Source organism: Thalassophryne amazonica, chromosome 9, assembly GCF_902500255.1.
Source record: "Thalassophryne amazonica chromosome 9, fThaAma1.1, whole genome shotgun sequence".
NCBI lineage: Eukaryota > Metazoa > Chordata > Actinopteri > Batrachoidiformes > Batrachoididae > Thalassophryne > Thalassophryne amazonica.
Genome location: NC_047111.1, coordinates 41,320,749 through 41,346,942, shown reverse-complemented (window position 1 = coordinate 41,346,942; position 26,194 = coordinate 41,320,749). Strand labels below are relative to the sequence as shown.

The following is a 26,194-nucleotide window of genomic DNA, read 5'->3' as shown; positions in this document are numbered from 1 at the left end:
AGGGATGAGGCAAAATGTGTTTTGACATGTTAAGAATGTAGAAGCAAGATTTGTCCACATCAAATAGTGTGAACATTATCCAGTCACTCAGCCACACAGACGCCGTCTGTCCACAACAGTACAATTACGTATGTGTGTTCATGATGGGTTGTTTGCTGTCTCTTATGCAACCTCTATCTTCCAGGTGAGGCCACCACAGCCTGCTGTTTACCTGTTTGTTCTGGACGTATCCCACAATGCAGTGGAGACGGGCTACCTGAGTGTATTCTGCCAGTCATTATTAGACAATATCAACATGTATGTATATCACTTCTTGGATATTATACTGCATAGACGGACAGTAGGTCCTCTGTGGAACTTATCCCAGTTCCTAGTGTGCATGGCCTCAACTGTTCAGTTTTAGGAGTTTGCCATTTAATGAGTGGTTCCCCTATGAGGAAATTTTGTACTTTAAAACTCGTCTGGTTTAAACTTGTAAACGTATCTGACAACTTGAATAATAAAACCATTGTAGTAAGTTACTGCTAATGTTTTGTGGCATTATTCATTGTAATGTGGGTACAGGGAACCACTGAGGTGTTTAGAAGTACAAGTTAATTTTTTTCATTAAGGTTTTTTGCAACATTGCACATAAAAAGTATTGAATAAATACAAACTACTGCTCCTGTATCATTTAAAAAATAATAAAACTTGTATTTGTTTGTATGCTGTAGGCTTCCTGGAGATTCACGGACAAAAGTAGGCTTCATCACTTTTGACAGCACCATCCACTTCTACAACCTCCAGGAGGGTCTTTCCCAGCCACAGATGCTCATCGTTTCTGATATTGAAGGTGAGTAGGAGCTGAGGGCAACAGGTTTATTTCCCACAAAAACCAAGACCATTTTCTCCATTTTTACCCGAGGCTAACATATGGCCATCGGGTATTGCGAAGACCTGGCGTTCGTCCGTCCGTCTGTGTTCAGCATAAGTCCAGTTCTATTACTGCCACAGTCTTCAGATTGACAGGGAACATTCTTGGGACACAGACCTTCTAGAATTTCAAAGATGGCTAACTTTGATGTATTTTAAAAGGTTAAAAAGTCACATTCTGTTTGAATCTGTTCTGCTTTGTTTTTGAGTGGCAGGGGATGACAGCCAATCAGAGTAGAGCTGCACCGTGTTGTCAGTGGCTGGTCTCTTCAAAACCACTTTGCTTCGTGTTTATATGCATGCCTCTCATATTATGTAAAAGTTAGCTAGATATAAACACTTCTAAAACAGAAAACGCCATTTTTGGAACCTTTCGTGAAGTTAGCATGGTGACATCACAGGCTAGTAGCTAGCTGCAAAACTCTGTTTCGATTGTGTGTAAATATATCCTCTTTGTTATATATTATGTAAGATAGCAAGAAATAATGGATTTAAATTTGTCTCATTAATACCTGCAAATGCACAGACGTGAATTACAAATATTTTTTGATTTGCATAACTTCCGCTTTTATCTAAAGCACATGTACACGCGTGCGCAGAGCCTCCTGCAGGCGCTGTTAAAATGTAAATATTGTTTTTCATTAACTGATTAATAGAGGGGCTTTACTGAACATGTACAAATTGTATGTAAGACAACAGGATCTTAATAATTAATGAAACAACTGCAAATAATAAAGAACACACGTCTTGTACAATATATTGTAAAAGACGTCTTCGACAACCAAGATCACAGTGATTAAGAAAATATATACAGCCATCTTGTAAACATCACACGGGTGTGACGATACATTCAGTTCACGAGATGAGACAATACACAACGTTGTGATTACGAGATGAGACTCTGTTTTTACACTTTCTAATAGCCTTTTATTTCACTGAAAGTCATAAAATGCAAAGTAGTGCAGGTGCAGTTTGAAATGTTTTAACAAGTCATCTTGTAACAAATGTCACTTCAGTTCTGCTTTGAGTATGAATTGTCATACGTATGCAGTAAAATACCCCTTTTCTGTTCTGATGGTCCCTGATGCAACTCATAAGTATCTCTCTCACTCACTCCACCAGTTAATGAAGGATGTTGTGAAATTGTGTTGCTGCTATCTGAGGGTCTATTTGCATCTCTTGTACTTCACAAAATCTGCTGCTGGGGTGATACTCAGCCAAAGCATTAGCATCTGTGATCAGTCCAAAACAATTGTTTAGTCACTTTTCCTGTGATGATATGATAGCAGTTAAATTTTTTCTAACTTACTTATAAACTGCTCCATAGCAGGATTAGGGGTGGGGGATTATTCATTCTATCTGACAGAGGTTGGAGTCTATGTCCATCCTTTAAACAATAACTCAGATCAGTTGCTTTTCAGTGCTATTCAAACTGAACTAGAACAGTGGAGGTAGAGGATGCAGCTTTTCTTTACTTTATGAGATTCCAAAACATTAATCCAAATTTCTAAAACTAGTAAAGTTCCAAAATATTTGAGAGAAAAAATATTTAAGTTAGAATTTACTGTAAATGTTAAGGAGCCAAAATCACAAGAATGTTACAGAAAGTATTAGAGTACTGAAGTCATATTGGCTGTTCTTGGTTACAATTACCAGCAGCATAATAAAGATTTTAGCAAGCCTCAATCATTAAGTGATGACTTTGTTTCAATAATGTCACGTAATTGAGCCTGGTTAGCCATATAATTTGAACAAGTTATTTTGAGTTTTAAAATTCTTTATAATGATCATTGTAAGGTCACATGTGACTTTTGTCTGTCCTAAATGGTGACTTTTCATGCTCCACAGATATCTTTCTACCAACACCAGACAGCCTTCTTGTAAACCTCAACGAAAGCAAAGAGGTAAGTCTTAACCCCAGTTCAAATTATGATGTATGTCAGAGTTAAACATTCAAAAACTTTCAATGTTTCATGTCTTGATGTTTATTGTAGCTAAGCAGTTTCTTCTTTCTTTGTAATATTAAAGGATAAGTTCACTTTTTACACCTCATGTCATAGTAAAATGTTAGCTGTCAAGTATTGCTTTGCTCACCTCTGATTTCCCCCCCCCCCCCCCCGAGTTCTTTTTTTTTTCTTTATCAAAGTGAATCCATGTGAGTCAATAAGACAACATCTCAGAAATGACCAAATCTACTGTACCCTGGAAATAAACAATTAAGAAGACACCATCGATCCCACCCCCACCCCTCCATCAGTACATTATAAAATATCTGAAGTAATGTTGTTAGCTTAGCTCATTTATTTTTCCAGACTTTCAGTTTGGTGTCCTGACATTATTCTTGCATTGGATTTGTATTTTCACAATGTATTCATGCACGCAAACCCTACACCTAACACGAGAATGGGTAAAATACCCCATAATGGAACATTCAAAGTTTATCCCAAACTGGAACTGCACATGCATGGGCACAAATTTGGCATGGATTAACCTCAGACCATGATAGTCTTGTTAGTGTTTCAAAGATGATTCAAGACAGTTTCTAAACACAGATATTGTCATGGTAATTACATACTATAGAAATTTAATGTCAAAAGCAATATGTGTTGTAAATAATCATAATGTTCCAGTGCCCTAATAATAACACTGAGATTACAAGTAAGTCCTCTATAGGCTCTGATGCTGTTGGTATCTGTGCTTATCTCTGGATTCTGTAACGTTAAGCGTGTGAGTGTACAACTTCCCCTGGATTGGATGCTCATCCCATGCAAGTTGCTTCCCCAATGGAGGTCTGTACCCATTCACAGCTGGGTAGACTGTAGATTGTCTTTTCCAAAGACACAGAAAGGTGGCATAAGTGGTGTTCTATCTAAAGTCTACAAATTGGCAGGCCAGCTTTTTATTCACTTGCTATCTACTATACAAGGTTTCAGAAAATGGAGTTTAGCATTAATTTGGCATGCTACCAGGTGCCCTCTTCATACCCATGTATTCCCTTTTCATCAGGGTACCCCCCCCCCCCCCCCATGCATCGCAAAATCAACTCTTGTCTTTGTTTTGCAGCTTGTGCAAGATTTTCTGAAGAGCCTACCACATCTGTTTGAGAAGACTATGGAGACCCAGTCTGCTCTAGGTTCAGCTCTGCAGGGGGCCTTCAAGCTGCTGTCACCCACCGGAGGGCGACTGTCTGTGTTTCAAACTCAGCTGCCGAACCTCGGGGTTGGGGCCCTGCAGTCCAGAGAGGACCCCAATCAGCGGGCATTTGCCAAGGTAAGGGCTGTGATATGAGGATTCACAGCAGTGAAGAAAACATTAATGAAAGAAGAAATTATGAAACGAAGAAAAAATGTAGATCACTGAGTGCGGTTTTTAAAGTCAGGTCAAAGGGAAAATGTTAGACCTGTCCTGAAATCCAAAGTTCAGCTTTTTGGCCAAGAACAGTGGCGCTTGAATGAATGTGGTTGCTGTGGACTATTTTATGGATGGTTTATTAGTGTGTTGTTTTTATTCTGTTTTGTTGTGTGGGTTTTTTGGGGTGGGTGGATGTTGTCTTAGCTATTTTATCTACAACATCTTAATTATTTGTATCTGTTAATTATCTGTTGTTGCTGAAGGCTGGCTGATGGCTTTCACTACGATTCTCCTTCTTGAGTACTCACTCTATTTTTGAGGGTTACCTGCTCTAGGCAGATTTACTATACAGTACCATACTGGTGTATTTCTTAACGATTGATGTACAGTGAGGGAAATAAGTATTTGAACACCCTGCGATTTTGCAAGTTCTCCCACTTAGAAATCATGGAGGGGTCTGAAATTTTCATCTTAGGTGCACGTCCACTGTGAGAGACATAATCTAAAAAAAAAAAAAATCCAGAAATCACAATCTATGATTTTTTTTTTTTTATATATATAATTTATTTGTATGTTACTGCTGCAAATAAGTATTTGAACACCTGTGAAAATCAGTGTTAATATTTGGTACATTAGCCTTTGTTTGCAATTACAAAGGTCAAACATTTTTCTGTAGTTTTTCCACAGGTTTCCACACACTACAGCAGAGATTTTGGTCCACTCCTCCATACAGATCTTTTCCAAATCTTTCAGGTTTGGAGATTCAGCTCCATCCAAACATTTTCTATTGAGTTCAGGTCTGGAGACTGGCCAGGCCACTGCAGGACCTTGAAATGCTTCTTACGGAGCCCCTCCGTAGTTGCTCTGGCTGTGTGTTTGGGGTTATTGTCATGCTGGAAGACCCATCCATGACCCATCTTCAATGCTCTTACTGAGGGAAAGAGGTTGTTTGCCAAAATCTCGCAATACATGACCCCATCCATCCTCCCTTCAACACGGTGCAGTCGTCCTGTCCCCTTTGCAGAAGAGCACCCCCAGAGTATGATGTTTCCACCCCCATGCTTCACAGTTGGGATGGTTTTCTTGGGGTTGTTCTCATCCCCTAAACATGGTAAGTGGAGTTGATTCCAAAAAGCTCTATTCTGGTCTCATCTGACCACATGACCTTCTCCCATGCCTCCTCTGGATCATCCAGATGGTCACTGGTGAACTTCAAACAGGCTGGACATGTGCTGGCTTGAGCAGGGGGACCTTGCTGCACTGCAGGATTTTAAACCATGACAGCATCATGTGTTACTAATATAATCTTTGTGACTGTGGTCCCAGCTCTCTTCAGGTCATTGACCTGGTCCTCCTGTGTAGTTCTGAGCTTTCTCTGAATCATCCTTACCCCACAAAGTGAGATCTTCCATGGAATCCCAGATCGAGGGAGACTGACAGTCATTTTATGTTTCTTCCACTTTCTAATAAATAATCATAACAGTTGTTGTCTTCTACCAAGCTGCTTGCCTGTTGTCCTGTAGTCCATCCCAGCCTTGTGCTGGTGTACAGTTTTGTCCCTGGTGTCCTTAGACAGCTCTTTGGTCTTGGCTATGGTGGACAGGTTGGAGTGTGATTGATTGAGTGTGTGAACAGGTGTCTTTTATACAGGTGACAAGTTCAAACACGTGCAATTAATACAGGTAAAGAGTGCAGAATAAGATGGCTTCTTAAAGAAAAATTAACAGGTCTGTGAGAGCCAGAATTCTTGCTGGTTGGTAGGTGTTCAAATACTTATTTGCAGCAGTAACATACAAATAAATTATTTAAAAAATCATACATTGTGATTTCCGGATTTTTTATTGTTTTTTTGTTTTTTTTTATTATGTCTCTCACAGTCGACATGCACCTAAGATGAAAATGTCAGATCCCTCCATGATTTCTAAGTGGGAGAACTTGCAAAATTGCAGGGTGTTCAAATACTTATTTTCCTCACTGTAAGAGTGCCATTCATTCCTGTTTCATCCCGAATAGCAAATTGGGACATGTTTTGAAGCATTACAGTAACTTCTTGATCCATGTTTGACAGTCTCGAGCAAACTTGGTATACATAGTAGTTATGGCCATCATCAGCACCAGTTTTCAAATTGGGGTCAAATTTTGGAACTGTTCAAAAATTTCATCCCGATTCGCCAAATTGTCAGTAGTGCTTGGTAACTTCTGGATGTTCGTAGTCTTAACAGCTTCAGTCATATTCGCACATCTTTAAGCAGGGCATTCCTAGTGAGTACAGCTTGATACTTGTTTGATCATGCTCCATTGGAGTAAAAATTTGAAGCAGAACCAGTTTGTTGTTCTGGCTGAGGGTGCAGCTCCTTATTTTCATTTTTGGCTAGGTTGCCAGGTCTGCACTTTATAAGCCAGCCTGTTTAAGCTGTTAAATAAGCGGTTTCATCCCATTTTTGCACTTTTTTTTTAGGATTGTGGCCAGTCGTAGTAGAACAGCGCCCCTGTGGAATAGGGGTGTAAGACATACACAGTGAATTGGAAATATTCTTGTATCCATTCCATGACTTGTCAGGAAAACCGAGTGTGAAAATGGTGATTTACTGTAAATTCATCAAATCATGCCAGTAACCATGTCCAGCACAAATTTAATATTATTTCACATAAAGCATTTAGCTTTATTGTTTCTGTTCAATAGCCTAGACCTTTTTTAAATTATATTTTCATTATACAAAATTGGCTTGTTTGCATTGATTTTAAAGTGTGTACTTAACATACAAGGGTGCCAGTAATTCTGATTGTGACTGGACTATTTCAAACAAAAAACATTATTGATCTAACTAATTATCACACTTAAAGTGAAAATGACTAATTTCCTTTTATTCAGATATCCATTTTTGCATTGGGGCAATGTCTGGGCTTCGAGTGTAAAAGACATAAGAAACTTTCAATTGTTGTTGCATAGTTTTTAAAAAGTTTAGATAATCTCTCATTTCAGAATTTGAGCTCTCGTGTGTGTGTTTGCTTGTTTGTTTGTTTGTTTCATCCAGGACATCCAACATTTGTCTCCAGTGACGGACTACTACAAGAAGCTGGCTCTGGACTGCTCTGGCCAGCAGGTGGCAGTTGATCTTTTCCTGCTCAGTGCTCAGTACTGTGACTTGGCATCACTTGGTGAGTTGAAATCCTGGACTGAATGGATCAAATAGAAGAACAAAGAAAGTAGGTTTTAATGGACAATACTTATTGCTAAGCACACAATGGTGTTAGTTTTGGTTTACCAGCATGCATTTACACAATTATCTTAAACCAAGCCACAGGAATAGTAAATCTGTACTTTAAATTATTATAAAAACTCTGAAAGTAATCTGCGGGTCTTGTGTGCTGAACCACGAAGGGCGAGCCATACAGGTCACTGATCTACAATGAACTATTAAACTACTACCAAGTGTTTTTTCTCCTTTTATCATCATAAAAATAAAAATGATCAGCACTTTGTGTACTCTTACGCCTTTCCCAGGCTGCATATCCAGATACTCGGCTGGAAGTGTGTACTACTACTCATCCTACCACCACCAGCACAACCCAGCCCAGGTTGAGCGCTTCCAGAAGGATCTGAAGAGATACTTAACCAGGAAGATCGGTTTTGAGGCTGTCATGAGGATACGATGCACCAAAGGTCTCTGGGCCCCCTGAGTTTGCATTTGTTCATTGACGATGCACACATTTTCAGGCACTTTTTAACTCCTGAGAAGTATGTTTTATCTAAAAAACATTGTTTTTCAGATGATCCACAAATCTTGCTGCTCTTTTTTTTCCCCAATCCCCTCCTTTCCTTTCCCTGGTAGTTTCTGGTAGAAGTCAGTCTTTCAACACACCATGCCCAACATTTGACCAGTATTTATTTGTATTGTGTGAGTGATGCTTCACAAGTAGAACTCATTATTTCAAATCTGGAAATCTTGAGACTGAAGTTAAAATGTCACTGCACTTGGGCAAAAATGTCTCCAATAACAGGCATTCATGCAATAGTTTTGTTTTTATTTACCTCTTTTCCTTTCTGCAGGCCTGTCCATCCACACCTTTCATGGGAACTTCTTTGTGCGCTCCACGGATTTGCTGTCCCTCCCCAACGTGAATCCAGATGCTGGATTTGCAGTTCAGATGTCCATAGAGGAAAACTTGGACGACATGCATTTTGTCTCATTCCAGGCTGCACTACTGTACACTTCCAGTAAAGGTACATAAACCTGTGGCCACAGGTTTTCTTCAAAGCCATTCTGAACATTAGTTGTTTAATTCATAGATTTTTGTTTTTATAAGTAAGTGAAATCACAAAGAATGTCATGTCAAGGCTCCCATGTAACTGATTTTCATTATCTTTTGTTATTACCAAATGTTTTGGGAGCTATATCTGGAAAAGCTCCTACAGCCTCATTGCCTCTGAGGGGAGGTCCTCGGGTCTGTGTTTGACAGTTGAAGCCAAACACGCTCACTGTCCTACATTATAACTATGTTACATTCCAAGTACACATAAGTGGAAATGAAGCATGTACGTTCATTTTTGATATAGTAATACAACTAAAACTCTATTGTTTGCATTTACTTAAACAACAGTGTTGCACAACAGCATGATGTTTGTAAGAATTTGGCACTTTTTTTCTTGCAGGAGAGAGGAGGATCCGTGTCCACACACTGTGTCTCCCTGTGGTCAGTTCTCTGGCTGACATTTTTGCAGGAGCCGATGTTCAAGCAGTCACTGGACTGCTGGCCTGCATGGGTATGAACCGAAAACTGCATTGCCATATGTACTTTATAGTAAGGCATCGTCACACTTGATAAATGTGCTGTTGTTATATTCAGGCATGAGAATTTCCTGCAGATTTCTGAGATTTTTGCTTACAGCTGAGCCATTTTTTAAATCAGAAAAATCCGAAGAGAAAATGTTGCCAGTGGGGGAGCTGGCTTTGTTTTTGTCAATTGCTTTCCCAACCCACTGCATAAATACAGTTTTCTGGTATCCTCTTGCACACTTTATTCTATTAAATGGAGGTGATGGTCTAGTGCAGGGGTAGGCAACCTGTTCCAGAAAGAGCCATGAGGGTGCAGGTTTTCTTTGCAGCCACTGACTCCACCAGGTGATTTTACTGATTAATATCACTTTGAGCAGATGGAATCAGTTAATCAGTGAAATCACCTGGTGGAGTCAGTGGCTGCAAAGAAAACCTGCACCCTCATGGCTCTTTCTGGAACAGGTTGCCTACCCCTGGTCTAGTGGTTAAGCATTTGGCTTCAGACCAGAGGATCCTCTGTTCAAATCCGAGCCTGGCTGGAAAATCACAAAGGACCCTTGGGCAAGGTCCTTAATCCCCAAGTTGCTCCCGGTGTGTAGTGAACACCTTGCATGGCAGCACCCTGGCATCGGTGTGTGAGTGGGTGAATGTGAGGCATAATTGTAAAACGCTTTGAGTGGAAAAGCGCTACATAAATGCAGGTCATTTACCATTTTAAAATCCATTTACATGCAAAGGGGAACCATACTAGCCTTACCATCTTACAGTACTCAAAATTTCATTCCAGATACAGCTCCTTTTCAGCCAATCAAAATGCATCTAATAAAAAACCTTCCTGGATTTCTGACAAGTGCCATCATTCAAATTCTGAGCAATTTTCAACAACTATTTTTGTGCGAAATGGTAAATTTATATAGCGCTTTTCCATCTGTATCAGACGCTCAAAGAGCTTTACACACTAATGCCTCACATTCACCCCGATGTGAAGGTGCTGTCGTACAAGGTGCTCGCTACACACCGGGAGAAACTAGGGGATTAACAACCTTGCCCAAGGGTCCTTAGTGACTTTCTAGTCAGTCTGGGATTTGAACCGAGGATCTTCTGGTCTCAAGTCCCACGCTTTAACCACTAGACCATCACCTCCCCTAAACATTACAATTTCGGCCTGGACTATGGCCAAAATAATCAAGAGGAATGTTGAGGGTGATGTCCGAGAGACAAGGGTATCAAGAACCATTTTAAGTGGACTTAACTGGAATGAAGTATTGAATTAGATGTACATGCTTGAGTTTCGCTGGAGTTGCCAGGAAAAGCCTTGTGATGTTATTCATAGTACAACCCCTGGCAATAATTACGGAATCACCAGCCTCGGAGGATGTTCATTCAGTTGTTTAATTTTGTAGAAAAAAAGCAGATCACAGACATGACACAAAACTAAAGTCATTTCAAATGGCAACTTTCTGGCTTTAAGAAACACTATGAGAAATCAGGAAAAATAATTGTGGCAGTCAGTAACGGTTACTTTTTTAGACCAAGCAGAGGGAAAAAAATATGGACTCACTCAATTATCAGGAATAAATTATGGAATCACCCTGTAAATTTTCATCCCAAAAACTAACACCTGCATCAAATCAGATCTGCTCATTAGTCTGCATCTAAAAAGGAGTGATCACACCTTGGAGAGCTGTTGCACCAAGTGGACTGACATGAATCATGGCTCCAACACGAGAGATGTCAATTGAAACAAAGGAGAGGATTATCAAACTCTTAAGAGGGTAAATCATCACGCAATGTTGCAAAAGATGTTGGTTGTTCACAGTCAGTTGTGTCTAAACTCTGGACCAAATACAAACAACATGGGAAGGTTGTTAAAGGCAAACATGCTGGTAGACCAAGGAAGATATCAAAGCATCAAGACAGAAAACTTAAAGCAATATGTCTCAAAAATCGAAAATGCAAAACAAATGAACGAATGGGAGGAAACTGGAGTCGACGTCTGTGACCGAACTGTAAGAAACCGCCTAAAGGAAATGGGATTTACATACAGAAAAGCTAAACGAAAGCCATCATTAACACCTAAACAGAAAAAAATAAGGTTACAGTGGGCTAAGGAAAAGCAATCGTGGACTGTGGATGACTGGATGAAAGTCATATTCAGTGATGAATCTCAAATCTGCATTGGGCAAGGTGATGATGTTGGAACTTTTGTTTGGTGCCGTTCCAATGAGATTTATAATGACTGCCTGAAGAGAACATGTAAATTTCCACAGTCATTGATGATATGGGGCTGCATGTCAGGTAAAGGCACTGGGGAGATGGCTGTCATTACATCATCAATAAATGCACAAGTTTACATTGATATTTTGGACACTTTTCTTATCCCATTAATTGAAAGGATGTTTGGGGATGATATCATTTTTCAAGATGATAATGCATCTTGCCATAGAGCAAAAACTGTGAAAACATTCCTTGCAAAAAGACACATAGGGTCAATGTCATGGCCTGCAAATAGTCCGGATCTTAATCCAATTGAAAATCTTTGGAAGTTGGAGAAAATGGTCCATGACAAGGCTCCAACCTGCAAAGCTGATCTGGCAACAGCAATCAGAGAAAGTTGGAGCCAGATTGATGAGTACTGTTTGTCACTCATTAAGTCCATGCCTCAGAGACTGCACACTGTTATAAAAGCCAGAGGTGGTGCAACAAAATACTAGTGATGTGTTGGACCGTTCTTTTGTTTTTCATGATTCCATAATTTTTTCCTCAGAATTGAGTGATTCCATATTTTTTTTTCCCTCTGCTTGGTCTAAAAAAGTAACTGTTATTGACTGCCACAATTTTTTTTTTCCTGATTTCTTATAGTGTTTCTTAAAGCCAGAAAGTTGCCATTTGAAATGACTTTAGTTTTGTGTCATGTCTGTGATCTGCTTTTTTCTACAAAATTAAACAACTGAATGAACATCCTCCAAGGCCGGTGATTCCATAATTTTTGCCAGGGGTTGTATTTTGAGAAAATAGTGCTGAAGAACTTCTGTTTATAATTATCTTTTAAAATGTGGAACTGAAGGAACTGTGTGTTTACTCCAGGAACTGGTAAACACTGATAAGCTTCTCTTATCACTTAAAGTACATCCATGAAGTATTTCTTTTTCAACGTTTTTTTAGGTTGCAAAATCTCCCGAAATTTCCTGTATAATTTCCTGTATTGTCTGTTGTGTCTGTAGCATAGCCCAAGTAGAGGATCACCCCTTTGAGTCTGGTCTGCTTGAGGTTTCTTCCTCAAATCATCAGAGGGAATTTTTCCTTACCACTGTTGCCTGTGCTTGGTCTATGGGTTGGTAAGGTTAGACCTTACTTGTGTGAAGCACCTTGAGGCTACTTTGTTGTGATTTGGTGCTATACAAATGAAAATAAATTGAAATTAAAGTTGCAGCCTTATTCCAAAATGGAGTAAATTCACTTTTATCCCTCAAAATTCTACTCCCAACACCCCATGGTGATAGCATGAAAGTTGTTGTTTTTTTTGTTTTGTTTTGGTTTTTTTTTTATAACTTATTAAACATATAAAACTAAGAAATCACACGTACATAAGTATTTACACCCTTTGCTCATCAGCAGCAATTACAATCTCAAGTCTTCTTGAATATGATGCCATAAGCTTTATGCACCTATCTTTGGGCAGTTTTACCCACTCCTCTTTGCAGCACCTCTCAAGCTCCATCAGGTTGGGTTAGGAGCATCGGTGCACAGACATTTTCAGATCTCTCCAGAGATGTTGAATCAGATTCAGGTCTGGGCTCTGGCTGGGCCACTCAAGGACATTAACAGAGTTGTCCTGAAGCCACTCCTTTGATATCTTGGCTGTGTGCTTAGGGTCATTGTCCTGCTGAAACATGAACTGTCACCCCAGTCTGAGGTCAAGAGCACTCTGGAGCAGGTTTTCATCCAGGATGTCTCTGTACATTGCTGCATTCATCTTTTCCTCAATCCTGACTAGTCTCCCAGTTCCTGCTGCTGAAAAACATCCCCACAGCATGATGCTGCCACCACCATGCTTCACTGTAGGGATGGTGCCTGGTTTCCTCCAAACATGATGCCTGGCATTAGCCAAAGAGTTCAATCTTTCTCATCAGATCAAAGAAGTTTTTTTTCTCATGGTCTGAGAGTCCTTCAGATGCCTTATACTGAGGAGTGGCTTCTGTGACTCTACCATACAGACCTGATTGTTTGGATTGCTGCAGAAATGGCTGTCTCCTCTCTCCGTAGAAGAATGGTGAAGCTCTGACAGAGTGACCATCATGTTCTTGGTCACCTCCCTGATTAAGTCCCTTCTCCCCCGATCGCTCAGTTTAGACAAGCAGCCAGGTCTAGGAACAGGCCTGGTGGATCCAGACTTCTTCTATTTATGGATGATGGAGGCCGCTGTGCTCATTGAGACCTTCAAAGCAGGAGATATGTGCCTCGAGACGATACTGTCTTGGAGGTCTGCCGACAATTCCTTTGACTTCATGCTTGGTTTGTGCTCTGACATCCGCTGTCATTTGTGGGACCTTACATGTAGACAGGTGTGTGCCTGTCTACATGTGAAGCATGATGCCGCCACTGTAGGGATGGTGCCTATCATTCACGGCAAAGAGTTCAATTTTTTTTCTCATCAGACCAGAGAATTTTGTTTCTCTCAAACCATGAGAGAGTCCTTCAGGTGCCTTTTGCCAAACTCCAGGCAGGCTGCCATGTGCCTTTTTACTAAGGATTGGCTTCCATCTGGCCCACTCTACCATACAGGTGTGATTGGTGGATTGCTGCAGAGATGGTTGTCCTTGAAGGTTCTCCTCCCTCCACAGAGGAATTCTGGAGCTCTGACAGAGTGACCACTGGGTTCTTGGTCACCTCCCTGACTAAGGCCCTTCTCTCCCGATTGGGTGGCTGACAAGCGGTCAGCTCCAGGAAGAGTCCTGGTGAATGTGAACTTCTTCTATTCATGGATGATGGAGGCCACTGTGCTCATTGGGATCTTCATAGCAGCAGAAATGTTTCTTTATCCATCCCCAGATTAGTGCCCCGAGACAATCCTATCTGAGGTGTACAGACAATTCCTTTGACTTCATGCTTGGTTTGTGCTCTGACTGTCAACTGTGGGACCTTATATGTATACAGGTGTGTCTTTCCAGATCATGTCCAATCAACTTAATTTACCCCTGGTGGACTCAAATTAAGCCGTAGAAACATCTCAAGGAGGATCAGTGAAAACAGGATGCACCAGAGCTCAATTTTGAGCTTCATGGCAAAGACTGTGAAAGACTACTTCATGAGATTTTTTTATTTTTTTTATTTTTAAGAAGTATGCAAAAAAAAAAGCCCCCCCCCCCCCCCCCCAAAAAAAAATAAATAAATAAAAGAAAAACAAAATGGGGTATTGTGTGTAGAACTTTGAGGGGGGAAAATAAATTTCATCAATTTTGGAATAAGGCTGTAACATAACAAAACGTGATAAAAGTGCAGTGTCAAATACTTTCTGGCTGCACTGGCTACAAATACACTGATATTTATTGGATCAGTTTAAAGACCTGAATGAAATTTTTGATGAACTTGGACAAGTTGAGTCAAATTCCTGTGAGTAAACATTGGCTGTATGATAAATTATAGCAAGTGATCATCCACTTACTGCCACTGACACATGGTGATGAGTGGTGACAGCTGTGGTAACCATCACATACCGAGTGTAGATGTCTGTTGGGACTGATTTACAGACACCAATTGTTATCTCTTCATGTTTTGAGCACTCTGATTTTAACATTTAGCCCAGTCTAATCTGGACACTCAAGTTTTTTGCTCTGTTGTGAAGAAGGAAACATTGCCATTTATTTTCTTCTTTTCCTTTTTTTTTCTTTTACACACTGAAAACAAGGACCGGTAACTGGCTTTCAAGTATCAGAAATAGCTTGTCTCACAACTGCGCAAAATATTTTCATCTTGCAACCCTGTTCTGCACTTTGAGTAAAAGTAACACCGACTTCCAAAAAGGTGTCTGCTGTCCAGTTCTAAAAGGAGTCTAACTATCTTGTTTTTTTGGGGGGGGTTTCCCTCCTCCAGCTGTGGACCGCTCTGTGACAACCAGCCTTGGTGATGCCAGAGATGCAATGACAAATGCTGCCATTGACTCACTGGCTTCATACCGGCAGTCTGTGTTGACCATTCAGCAACCGGGATTGCTCGCTCCAGCCTGCCTCAGACTGTTTCCCCTCTACATCCTTGCTCTGTTGAAGCAGGTAGGTTCCTGCTTGAAGTTCTGTGCTTTTTGAACTAGCGCTACAGCCAGCAATTATTTTTGTGATTGATTAATTGATCAATTCATTTTTGATTAATCAGTAAATTTTAGTTATTATTGTGTGATTCATGTTGATTATTTTCTCATTAATCACTTCATCCTTTGGTTAAGTTACAATCCCAAATCAGCAAAAGGTGGGACAGTACACAAAATGCATATTGAACAGACAATTAAAAATAACTGCAGTAATCCTTACATTTACTTTATTATTCCATTGCAGACAGTACGAACCAAATATATTTTATGTTTTGTGTTTCAACTTCATTTTTTAATAAATATCCATTCCTGCATTTCAGGCCTGTATCATATTAAAAAAATGTTAGGATGGTTCAATTTATGGCTAATAATGAGGTCAAACAGGTAGTTATTTCAAACAGGTGACATCAACAGGCGATTGTAATCAAGGTTTGGTACAAAAACAGATTCCACTAAAGGCAGCATCTGTAAGGAGAAAAACTAGGCAGAGGATCTCCAGTTTGTCAATAAATGAGTTTGAAAATTATTTAAACATTTGAAAGTGGTGTGAGAGAGAAAAGACTGCTACCGATTGTGTATTTCTTCCTTGATGGTTTATATTAATGAACAATTAAAGGAAGAGTTTCAGTCGGTCAGGGGCTGAACACCTGTGGTCTCTGTCCCCTCAGAAGGCACTGCATTAAGAAGTCATTCATCAATACCTGATATAACCTCATGGGCAAGGGAAACCTTTTTGGGAAACCTTTGCCAAACAATAAAGTGGCACTTTAAACATTTCTGTGCAGTCAAGAAGTCTTATATTAATGTTGTCCTGAAGCGGCATTGAATTCTATGGGTTCAGAGGCATCTGGGTTTGACCACCACACTGTGGAAATGTGTACTTTGGTCAGACAAACAGTGCTCAAGATCGTTTATGAAAGAAACTTGGACAGTGTGCTCCAGACCAAACAGAAAAAGGACCATCCAGACTTGTATCAGGGACAAGTCCTAATGCTGCGTTCAGTTGCACAACAGAAGTTGTTAATTCTGAGTCTGTATTTCCAATGTCTGATCAAAGTGTGTCCCACTGCATGTGGTCAGGAAAAATGTTCAATGCAGTTGTCCTATTTAGAGCTTGTTTTATTTTATTTGTATTTATTTATTTATTTGGTTTGTTTTGCCTTGACTAAATTCTGAGTACAGTGGAATGCAGAATAAAACCAAAGTCTGTTGTGGTGTGGGGTTATGTCAGTGTCCTTGGCAAAGGCACTTTACACTTCTGTGATCGCAGCATGAACGCAAAAAAGTACAGTGAGATTTTTGAGCAACATATATTACCTTCAAGACAGCATCTTTTCACAGTGCAGTTTTTTTACAGTGCAAGGTGTGGAAGGTGAGGGCATAGAAATGGGACAGTCTGCCTGCAGTTCTGACCTGTCCCCAAGAGAAAATGTGTGGCGATGTTGAGTTTGCAGGAAGAATGAGACGAAATAACACCTGAAACTCTTCATTGCTTGATATTCTCTGTCAGTATGTGTTAAATGTTGTGAGAGGGAATGGCAGCGTTAAAAATTGGTAAATACTTCAGTGTCCCAACTTTTTTTGAAATATGTTGCAACCCCTAAATGCAAAATTGGATATAATTTAACAAATAAAATGATGTTGACCACTCAAAACATGAAATATCTTTAGTTCACAATAGCTTTCTGAACAGTTACTCGATGCGATTCGTGTCATTGGATCTCTGATACGCAATATGCATCCAAATCAAAGTAAATATAAGAATCACTGCCTTCTCTCTCTCTGTCTCTCTCTCTGTGTGTGTGTGTGTGTGTCCATCTGTCCATTCCCCCCCTTGTTTGTGCAATAGCTCAAGACTCAGTTGACCAGTTTCATTCATAATTAGCATAAGGGTGTACTTGGATGATCCCCCTGACACTTTGTATTACTGATTTGTGGAGACCGGGGGACATTTCATCTCTTCATGACTCTTGTTGATTTTGGAGTTTTACTAATAAATAAAATCTAGCAATAATTTTTTTTCAGTATTTTATTGAAGAATTATCTTTTAAAATATTATTTTGCAAATAAAAATATCCAATAAAAAAAGATACAAGGTCCCAAAAATGAAGCCATTCAGCGGAATATCACATGCAGTTTTTAACAAAGTTCCAATTGGGTGCATTTAAGCATTTAAATTACTCCAGTTGTTTTTGGCAGGGGGAGCGCATTGACACAATATGTATGTTTGTATGTATTGTGTATTTATGTAATTGACACTGTTGAGGTTTTTTTGGCCATCTACACTGTACTGTGGCATTTTGCCACACGTCACTTGGATATATCAAAATATTGTGATGTTTTTCCAGTTATTCTTTAGCAATATTATTGCTATCATTCTGACACAAGTGACTCTACTTAACAAAGTGACACAAACACCAGGATTTAACATTATGGCAGTTTTGTTGATGCAGTCTCGTGTGTGTGCGTGCGTGCGTGCTGCAGAAAGCCTTCAGGACTGGTACCAGCACCAGGCTGGATGAGCGGGTGTTTGCCATGTTTCAGCTGAAGTGTCAGCCTTTGGCCTATGCAATGCTGATGATCCATCCTGCTCTCTACCGCATTGATGACCTTAATGATGAGGTGAGGGACATGAACCTTCCCATCAACACACACAAATCTCATCACGTTGGCAGATTTCTTTACGTGCAGCGGCCAGTGGAATAGTGGCCCTCGATACTCTGCCTTGAAAATATTTGCTTCCCCTCCTGACTTTTTTTTTGGTGTGGGGGGGGGGGGGGGGGGGGGCGGCGGCAATGTCTTTTCACTGTATTGCATACTGCCCACTTTCTTGGAGTTGGACATTTTTGGAGAGCGCCCCGTTATATTTCTTTTTTCTTTCATCAGGGAGCTTTGAACATCAATGATCGGACCATCCCTCAGCCCAGAGTCCGACAGCTGTGTGGAGAACAACTCTGCAGGGACGGAGCCATCCTCATGGATGCTGGAATGGTGGGGCACATTCAGCTCTAAATTATTATAAGTGCAACAGAAAATGAAAGTTCAGCTCTGTTTTCTTTCTGAATATTTTGTTTATATATATATATATATATATATAGTTATCAGGATGTATAACTGAGTATCATCAGCATAGCAGTGAAAGGTAATCCCAAAACGCCGCAATATGTGCCCAAGGGATGCTGTATAAAGGGAGAAAAGCAGGGAGCATAAGACAGACCCCTGTGGAACCCCAAACTTCATGTCACTAAGGTTAGAAGTAGTGTTACTGTACAAGACACAGTGAGAACAACTGGTCAAGTATGACATCAACAATGCAAGGGCATTCCCAGTAATCCCAAAGTGATTTGTCACCCTATCAAGTAGAATATGATGATCCACGGTATCAAATGCAGCACTGAGATCTAACAGCAACAGAACCGTAGTGGTGTCTGAATCCATTGCACTGACAGGTTTGAGTAACAGCTTTACCCAAATTGTCTTGCATTAAAAAAAAATGTAACTGCTTATTTTTAATATCGATGCATTGCAAAACTGATAATTGGTTGTTGGCCAATTTGCAAGTCATTCTATCTGTCATTGACCAGTATTGGTAATTGAATTCTGTTCTTAGGTTATGTATTTGTGGATCGGAAGAAACTGCAACCCCAACTTTCTCACACAGGTTTTGGGAGTTCCAAACTACTCTACTGTGCCTGACAACCTGGTAGGAATCATTGTGCTGCAAAACTTTACTACACTTTGTGTTTGTGCTGATCACATCCAACTGTAGGTTACAGTACTGCTCATGAAAACCAACTTTGACTCTTCTTATAGTATCTGCTCCCTGAGCTGGACACTGCTGAGTCACAGAGAACCAGAGCTTTCATTGGTTGGCTGAGGGATCAGAGGCCTTTTTTCCCTACCCTATATGTTATCAGGTGAACATGGACAATATTTTGTACAAACAAGTGGGGTATCAAGTGTGCCAAGTGTTTCTGCATATTAAAGTTTCTCACCTTCTACCCACTTTATTAATAATGTACACATGCTTGCTTTTATTTATTTCCTTGAGTGGTATATTGGTCACACGGAGCATAAGTTACAGGACCAAATTGGTGTAAGAAGAAATTGTGATGTCGTACATTCCGGAAAATACAAATTTAAAGTTTTGTGTGAAATCATCAATTTTTCATCGTAATGAAAGCCAAAAAAAAAAAAAAATACCCTGAGCATCACTCTGGGAATTAAACCATTTTAAAACTGTTTATGTGAATCAAGAATTTACTGAAGACGAACATTGGCACTACTGATTGACTCCCCATAGCACTGATTGTTGCTGATGTCAGTTTGTTTTAAAATGTATTATTTTTCTCTTTGTAACAGGGAAGAGAGCCAACTAAAAAACACCTTTTTGCAGAACATGATTGAGGACCGAACAGAGTCGGCCCTGTCTTACTATGAGTTTCTCCTTCACCTCCAACAACAAATCTCCAAATGATCTTCAGCAGGAGTTTAGAGACGAGGAGCCGGGGAACCGAAGACGCACATCAGTGTATGCGTGTTAATATATATGTACATGGTGTGTGCCTGTAAGCAGGAGACGCTCGTGGTTGCCTTGTTTGCACCATCATCCGCTGTGCTCCAGCATCGGTATGAAAAAAAAAAAAAAATAATCATCTGGTGACATGAACTGATGGGAAGCCGCAATCAAACCAATTTGGCAGCCGGGGCAGATAAATGGGAAAATCTTAATTCTGATTCTTATTTGACACGTCAAACCTACAGTTGAAGCATTGGAGGATAAAGCTAAGGAATCATAACAGCAGCGATCAGACTGTCAGTGATCAAATGAATCAGTGTTAATTCTTGTAGAACAACGATAACAGCGGTATGACCACAATACAGTCCAGGCTAATCAATGTGCAAAGTGTTTTTGTTGTCAAAGCACAGTTGTCTTTACTAAAATAAGTATATATGATTAAGGCTTGGTGTTGGAGGATAGTTGGTATGTTTGCACTCAGACTGTTATTGGGTGTCACCGTGAGTATTTCTATGCCTGACTCTGACTATACCCTCTTGTAGTACTGAAGGGCAGAATGTCTTTTTATTTCTTAGTTATTATAATTGTGTGTCGAACAAATCTTTAAACTCTGTCGTAGATGACAAATGTTCAAGGTGTTTAAAGGTTGATTAACCTCACTGATCTCTGCTGCCTTGACCGTGTGGCTTCGGCAGCAGTGATTGGTCTCCTTCAAACACTCTGTGTCATTCTGTGTGGACATTCAGAACACCTCTGACGACATTACCATCCTGTTTTGTCTTTCTTTTGATTAATTTATGAGACTCCCAAACTGATTAAATTCTATAATTGCCTTGTATGGGAACTCACTTTTTATTGTTAAGCCTCTGTTAAAATACAGACTATATATAAAAAATATTTTAATATAATAGATATGAGAAATTCTTTAACAGATATAATAAAGCCATTGTGATCTTTTAATCATGCTTATTGATACTTGTATATTGAAAAGACTGCATTATATAAAAGTGAATAAATGCTGATGATTTTAGTATAAACCTAAAAGTGAAATGAGAAAATAAAATGTTGGGACTTTCTAAATGTACATTGTTTTTGTGGGTAAGTGGCTGTCAGCAAAAGCTAAAAGATGGAATATTGGTTAAAAAAAAATTTTGGTTGTATATTATAAATTCTCAGAAAACCTATTGCTGTTTGTTCAAAGGATTAGATTTGTGATTGTCACATGTTGGAACATTTGCTAGTGCTCTGTATTCCAAAATTCACCACCCCTTCCCGGGTCCTGATTAGTAACCAGTGGCGCAGTAGGTCCATCCTGGTCTTCAGAGGTCCTTGTTTGCCATAGAAGGTCTCTTGGGGCTCATCCAGTTTCTGGGGTTCCCAGCCCAAAGTACCTGTTCACATATGGAAATGCACTATGTAGCCACACTATCGCAGGTGGCAAGCCCTCACAATACAAGTATTTCAGGTATCCACTCATTTGAAGAATATCATTCCACCAGTAGTCGTGCCAAAGATTCTCTGGAGAGACCTGGTACCAAAGATATCCAGTCGTCCTCTTAGTGCACTGGTTTGAAACGTCAGCGACCATATTGGATGCACCAGGAGCCTAAAAGCTCGGACCTTAATCCTCCTGCAAAGCATCGCCAAGCACTTCAGTCCAGCTACCTCATGATCCCACAAGCTCTTCCCAGACAGGCAAAGCGCACAGAAACAATGTACCGTGCATCCATAAAGTATTCACAGCACTTCACTTTTTCCGCATTTTCTTATGTTACAGCGTTATTCCAAAATGATTGAAATTCATTTTTCCCCCTCAACATTCTGTAAACAATATCCCATAATGACAATACAAAAAAGTGGATCAGAAGAAACTGCAACCCCATCTTTCTCCGGCAGGTTTTGGGAGTTCCAAACTACTCTGCTGTGCCTGACAACCTGGTAGGAATCATTGTGCTGCAAAACCTTACTACACTTTGTGTTTGTGCTCGCCACATCCAACTATACGAGTAGGTTTCAGTACTGCCATCTGAATCAAGAATTATTTATGTAAATTTATTAAAAATGTTTCTCTAGCTTAATTAGAGTCCACCTGGGGTAAATTTAATTGATTGGATTTGAATTGGAAAGACGCACACCTGTCTACATATAAGGTCCCACAGTTGACTGCATGTCGGAGCACAAACAAAGCATGAAGTCAAAGGAACTGTCTGTAGACCTCTGAAACTGAGTTGTCTTGAAACAAAAACCTGGAGAAAGGTACAGAAACATTTCTGCTGATTTGACGGTCCCAGTGAGCACAGAGGCCTTTATTATCCATAAATGGAAGAAGTTCAGATCCACCAGAAGCTGGCTACCCATCTAAACTGAGTGATCGGGGGAGAAGGGCCTTAGTCAGGGAGGTGACCAAGAACCTGATGGTCACTCTGTCAGAGCTGCAGCATTCTGTGGAGAGAACAACCTTCCAGAAGGACAACCATCTCTGCAGCAATCGACCAATCAGGCCTGGTAGATTGGGCAGATGGAACCCACTCCTTAAAATGCACATGGCAGCCTGTGCAGAGTTTGCCAAAAGGCACCTGAAGGACTCTCAGACCATGAGGAACAAAATTCTCTGGTCTGATGAGACAAAAATTTAACACACTCGTGTGAATGCAAGGCACCATCTCTACAGTGAAGCGTGGTGGCAGCATCATGCTGTGGGGATGTTTTTCAACAGCAGGAACTGGGAGACTAGTCAGGATTGAGGGAAAGATGAATGCAGCAATGTACAAAGACATCCTGGATGAAAACCTTCTCCAGAGCGCTCTTGACATCAGACTGGGGTGACCGGTCATCTTTCAGGAGGACAGTGACCTTAAGCACACAGCCAAGATATCAAAGGAGTGGGTTCAGGACAATTCTGGGAATGTCCTTAAGTGGCCTAGCCAGAGACCAGACCTGAATCTGATTGAACATCTCTGGAAAGATCTGAAAATGGCTGTGCACCGATGCTCCCCATCCAGTCTGATGGCGCTTGAGAGGTGCTGCAAAGAGGAATGGGCAAAACTGCCCAAAGACAGGCGCAACAAGCTTGTGGAATCATACTCGAGAAGACTTGAGGCTGTAATTGCTGCCAAAGGTGCATCAATAAAGTACTGAGCAAAGGGTGTGAATACTTATGCACGTGATTTCTAGTTTTTTACTTAAAATTTCCAACAAAAAAAAAGGAAAGACTCCTCCTCCACATTTTCAATGAGGGGTCAGAATATGGTATGTACCCCGACCCCCCCACCTTCTGACATATATGTGTGTACTTGAAACATGCTATGCCAGTATGTGCAAAACCAGTGTCAGAATAGTATCTTTGTTTCTGCAAGTTTGTATTTTTAGCAGCATTGACTTGTTCACAATACCTGTTTCTTGTTTGTCACATTCAGAATTTTCTGGGACTGCATTTGCCCAGATTTGAAACCAAAAATAGTTGCCTCTAGGGACTAGTGTCTACACATAAGTATCAATGGACCATATGCTAATTTACTAAATTCTGAAAGTTAGAAAAGGAAATCAGAAAAGGTATCTGGGACCTCAGAAAGCCCATCTGCAATTATTGCTTGATCTCCAAAATCAGTCTATGCAACCGAAATTATGTTCAGTATGAGTGTTGTCATTAATGCCACTTCGAAAATTAAATTCATGATAAGTAATTTATCCTAAACTTATGATCTGTTTTTTCAAACTTATGCAAAAACAAATCTTGAGAAAAAAAATAGTCTGCGATAGTTAATAATTATTAAGAGCCTGTTCTTTCATATTTATGAATACATTTTACCACATTGCAGTTGTTTTTTTAATGAGAACTCAACCTATCATTCTTTTTGAGTTCTACACGTGGTGATACCTTGTTTACACCAGGATGTTAATAAAATCAATGCTGGCTATTCTCAGACTAAAGTACTTACATCCACAGTTTCAAATTGCATAAGTCAAATGGTGTCCACTTTATGGTCTTCTCAAAACATTAAAATTACTGTTCTGGATGCTCAGAATGCATCTGACCAGACCCCCGGCCTATGGGCTTCGGCCCTGCGGGCCTTGCACTTTGTCCCCCCAATTTCTAGTTCTAAATTGTGCCCTTGACAGTTACATGGATACAGTTCTGGGTGGCTGAGACCAGTAATTGGAAAAGGGATTTTAGTCTTGATTCTTGACGGTCATCAACCCACACACTCCCAAAATATCTATAAGGGTTTTTTTGTTTGTTTTGATTTTTGGCCTCAGTAAGCAAAGTGGTATAATACCCAACTCAACGACCATTATGACTGTTGCATCTCTACACATATATCTGACACAGTTTCTCAACAATGAATTCAAATAAATACTGCCAATGACTGGTCAGAGAGCCAATTGTAGTTTACAATAATAGGATTACACCTAACATGGCCTGTGCCTTCTGGATCTGCCATGTGATGCATGTGACTGTACAGGTACTGTATATACAGTAGTGTTCAGAATAATAGTGCTATGTGACTAAAAAGATTAATCCAGGTTTTGAGTATATTTATTATTGTTACATGGGAAACAAAAAAAGGGGTGTTCACAATAATAGTAGCATCTGCTGTTGATGCTACAAACTCAAAAGTATTATGTTCAAACTGCTTTTTTATCAATCCTGTGAATCACTAAACTAGTATTTAGTTGTATAACCAGTTTTTCATGATTTCTTCACATCTGCGAGGCATTAATTTTCTTGGTTTGGAACCAAGATTTTGCTCATTGAGTGTGCTTGGGGTCATTGTCTTGTTGAAACACCCATTTCAAGGGCATGTCCTCTTCAGCATAAAGCAACATGACCTCTTCAAGTATTGACATATCCCAACTGATCCATGATACCTGGTATGTGATATATAGGCCCAATACCATAGTAGGAGAAACATGCCCATATCATGATGCTTGCACCACCATGCTTCACTGTCTTCACTGTGAACTGTGGCTTGAACTCAGAGTTTGGGGGTCGTCTCACAAACTGTCGGCAGCCTTTGGACCAAAAAAGAACAATTTTACTCTCATCAGTCCACAAAATATTCCTCCATTTCTCTTTAGGCCAGTTGATGTGTTCTTTGGCAAATTGTAACCTCTTCTGCACATGCCTTTTATTTAACAGAGGGACTTTGCGGGGGATTCTTGCAAATAAATTAGCTTCACACAGGCGTCTTCTGTCACAGCACTTACAGGTAACTCCAGACTGTCTTTGATCATCCTGGAGCTGATCAATGGGTGAGCCTTTCCCATTCTGGTTATTCTTCTATCCATTTTGATGGTTGTTTTCCGTTTTCTTCCATGCATCTCTGGTTTTTTTTTGTCCATTTTAAAGCATTGGAGATCATTGTAGATGAACAGCCTATAATCTTTTGCACCTGCGTATAAGTTTTCCCCTCTCCAATCAACTTTTTAATCAAACTACTGTTCTGAACAATGTCTTGAACGTCCCATTTTCCTCAGGCTTTCAAAGAGAAAAGCATGTTCAACAGGTGCTGGCTTCATCCTTAAATAGGGGACACCTGATTCACACCTGTTTGTTCCACAAAATTGACAAACTCACTGACTGAATGCCACACTACTATTATTGTGAACACCCCCTTTTCTACTTTTTTTTTTAACTAATAGCCCAATTTCATAGCCTTAAGAGTGTGAATATCATGAATTTTTGGTCTTGTTGGATTTGTGAGAATCTACTGAATCTACTGGTACCTTGTTTCCCATGTAACAATAAGAAATATACTCAAAACCTGGATTAATCTTTTTAGTCACACAGCACTACTATTATTCTGAACACTACTGTAAATGTTCCTGTAAGAAAACACTGAGGGCAACTGGGCCCTTTTCATGGTACTATTTATGGCAGCCATTTTTTGATGGTAGGGGATGGTCTAGAATTATATATCTGTATATATACTAGCTGAGCTACCTGTTCTACGCACAGGTAAGAGATGAATTTTAGCCATGTGATTGTTCATGTCACTTTAGTTAAGGTGTAGTAAGTTGCACTGCATTGTGTGTATGCTGTCATTAATTTTCATAGAGCAATTTTAGACATTCATGAGACTCAAGTGAATGATGATTAAAAAAGGTGATAGCATTTTAATTGAAAAAACACACGCTTTACCTGGCACACAGCATGCCAGCGCGCACCCATTCAGATTGTAATTAAAGTGCACCCTAAGCCAGCTACCTACTAACCCTTACCAAAAAACAGTACTGATAAGTATATAAAAAGTAAACTAGAAGTATACTTGAAACATACTTGCATATACTACTTTTTGGTAAGAGACATAGTAAGTAAAGTGTGATTCT

At 39.9% G+C, this 26,194-nt stretch overlaps 1 protein-coding gene across 2 annotated transcripts in view; it reads left to right on the top strand.

The window, feature by feature from the left end:
* The window catches only part of sec24a (SEC24 homolog A, COPII coat complex component), a 54,982-nt gene extending 34,034 nt beyond the window's left edge, over positions 1–20,948 (top strand). For both annotated transcript variants that reach the window (XM_034177956.1, XM_034177955.1), the window contains 14 exons: positions 185–297; positions 714–832; positions 2,761–2,816; positions 3,976–4,182; positions 7,299–7,422; positions 7,769–7,927; positions 8,315–8,488; positions 8,918–9,028; positions 15,135–15,310; positions 17,830–17,967; positions 18,232–18,336; positions 18,956–19,048; positions 19,159–19,262; positions 19,708–20,948. In XM_034177956.1, coding sequence (XP_034033847.1) covers positions 185–297; positions 714–832; positions 2,761–2,816; positions 3,976–4,182; positions 7,299–7,422; positions 7,769–7,927; positions 8,315–8,488; positions 8,918–9,028; positions 15,135–15,310; positions 17,830–17,967; positions 18,232–18,336; positions 18,956–19,048; positions 19,159–19,262; positions 19,708–19,822 — 1,794 coding nt within the window. In that variant the 3' untranslated portion in view covers positions 19,823–20,948. The remainder of the gene's footprint in view (positions 1–184; positions 298–713; positions 833–2,760; positions 2,817–3,975; positions 4,183–7,298; positions 7,423–7,768; positions 7,928–8,314; positions 8,489–8,917; positions 9,029–15,134; positions 15,311–17,829; positions 17,968–18,231; positions 18,337–18,955; positions 19,049–19,158; positions 19,263–19,707) is intronic.
* Positions 20,949–26,194: the final 5,246 nt, after the last annotated feature.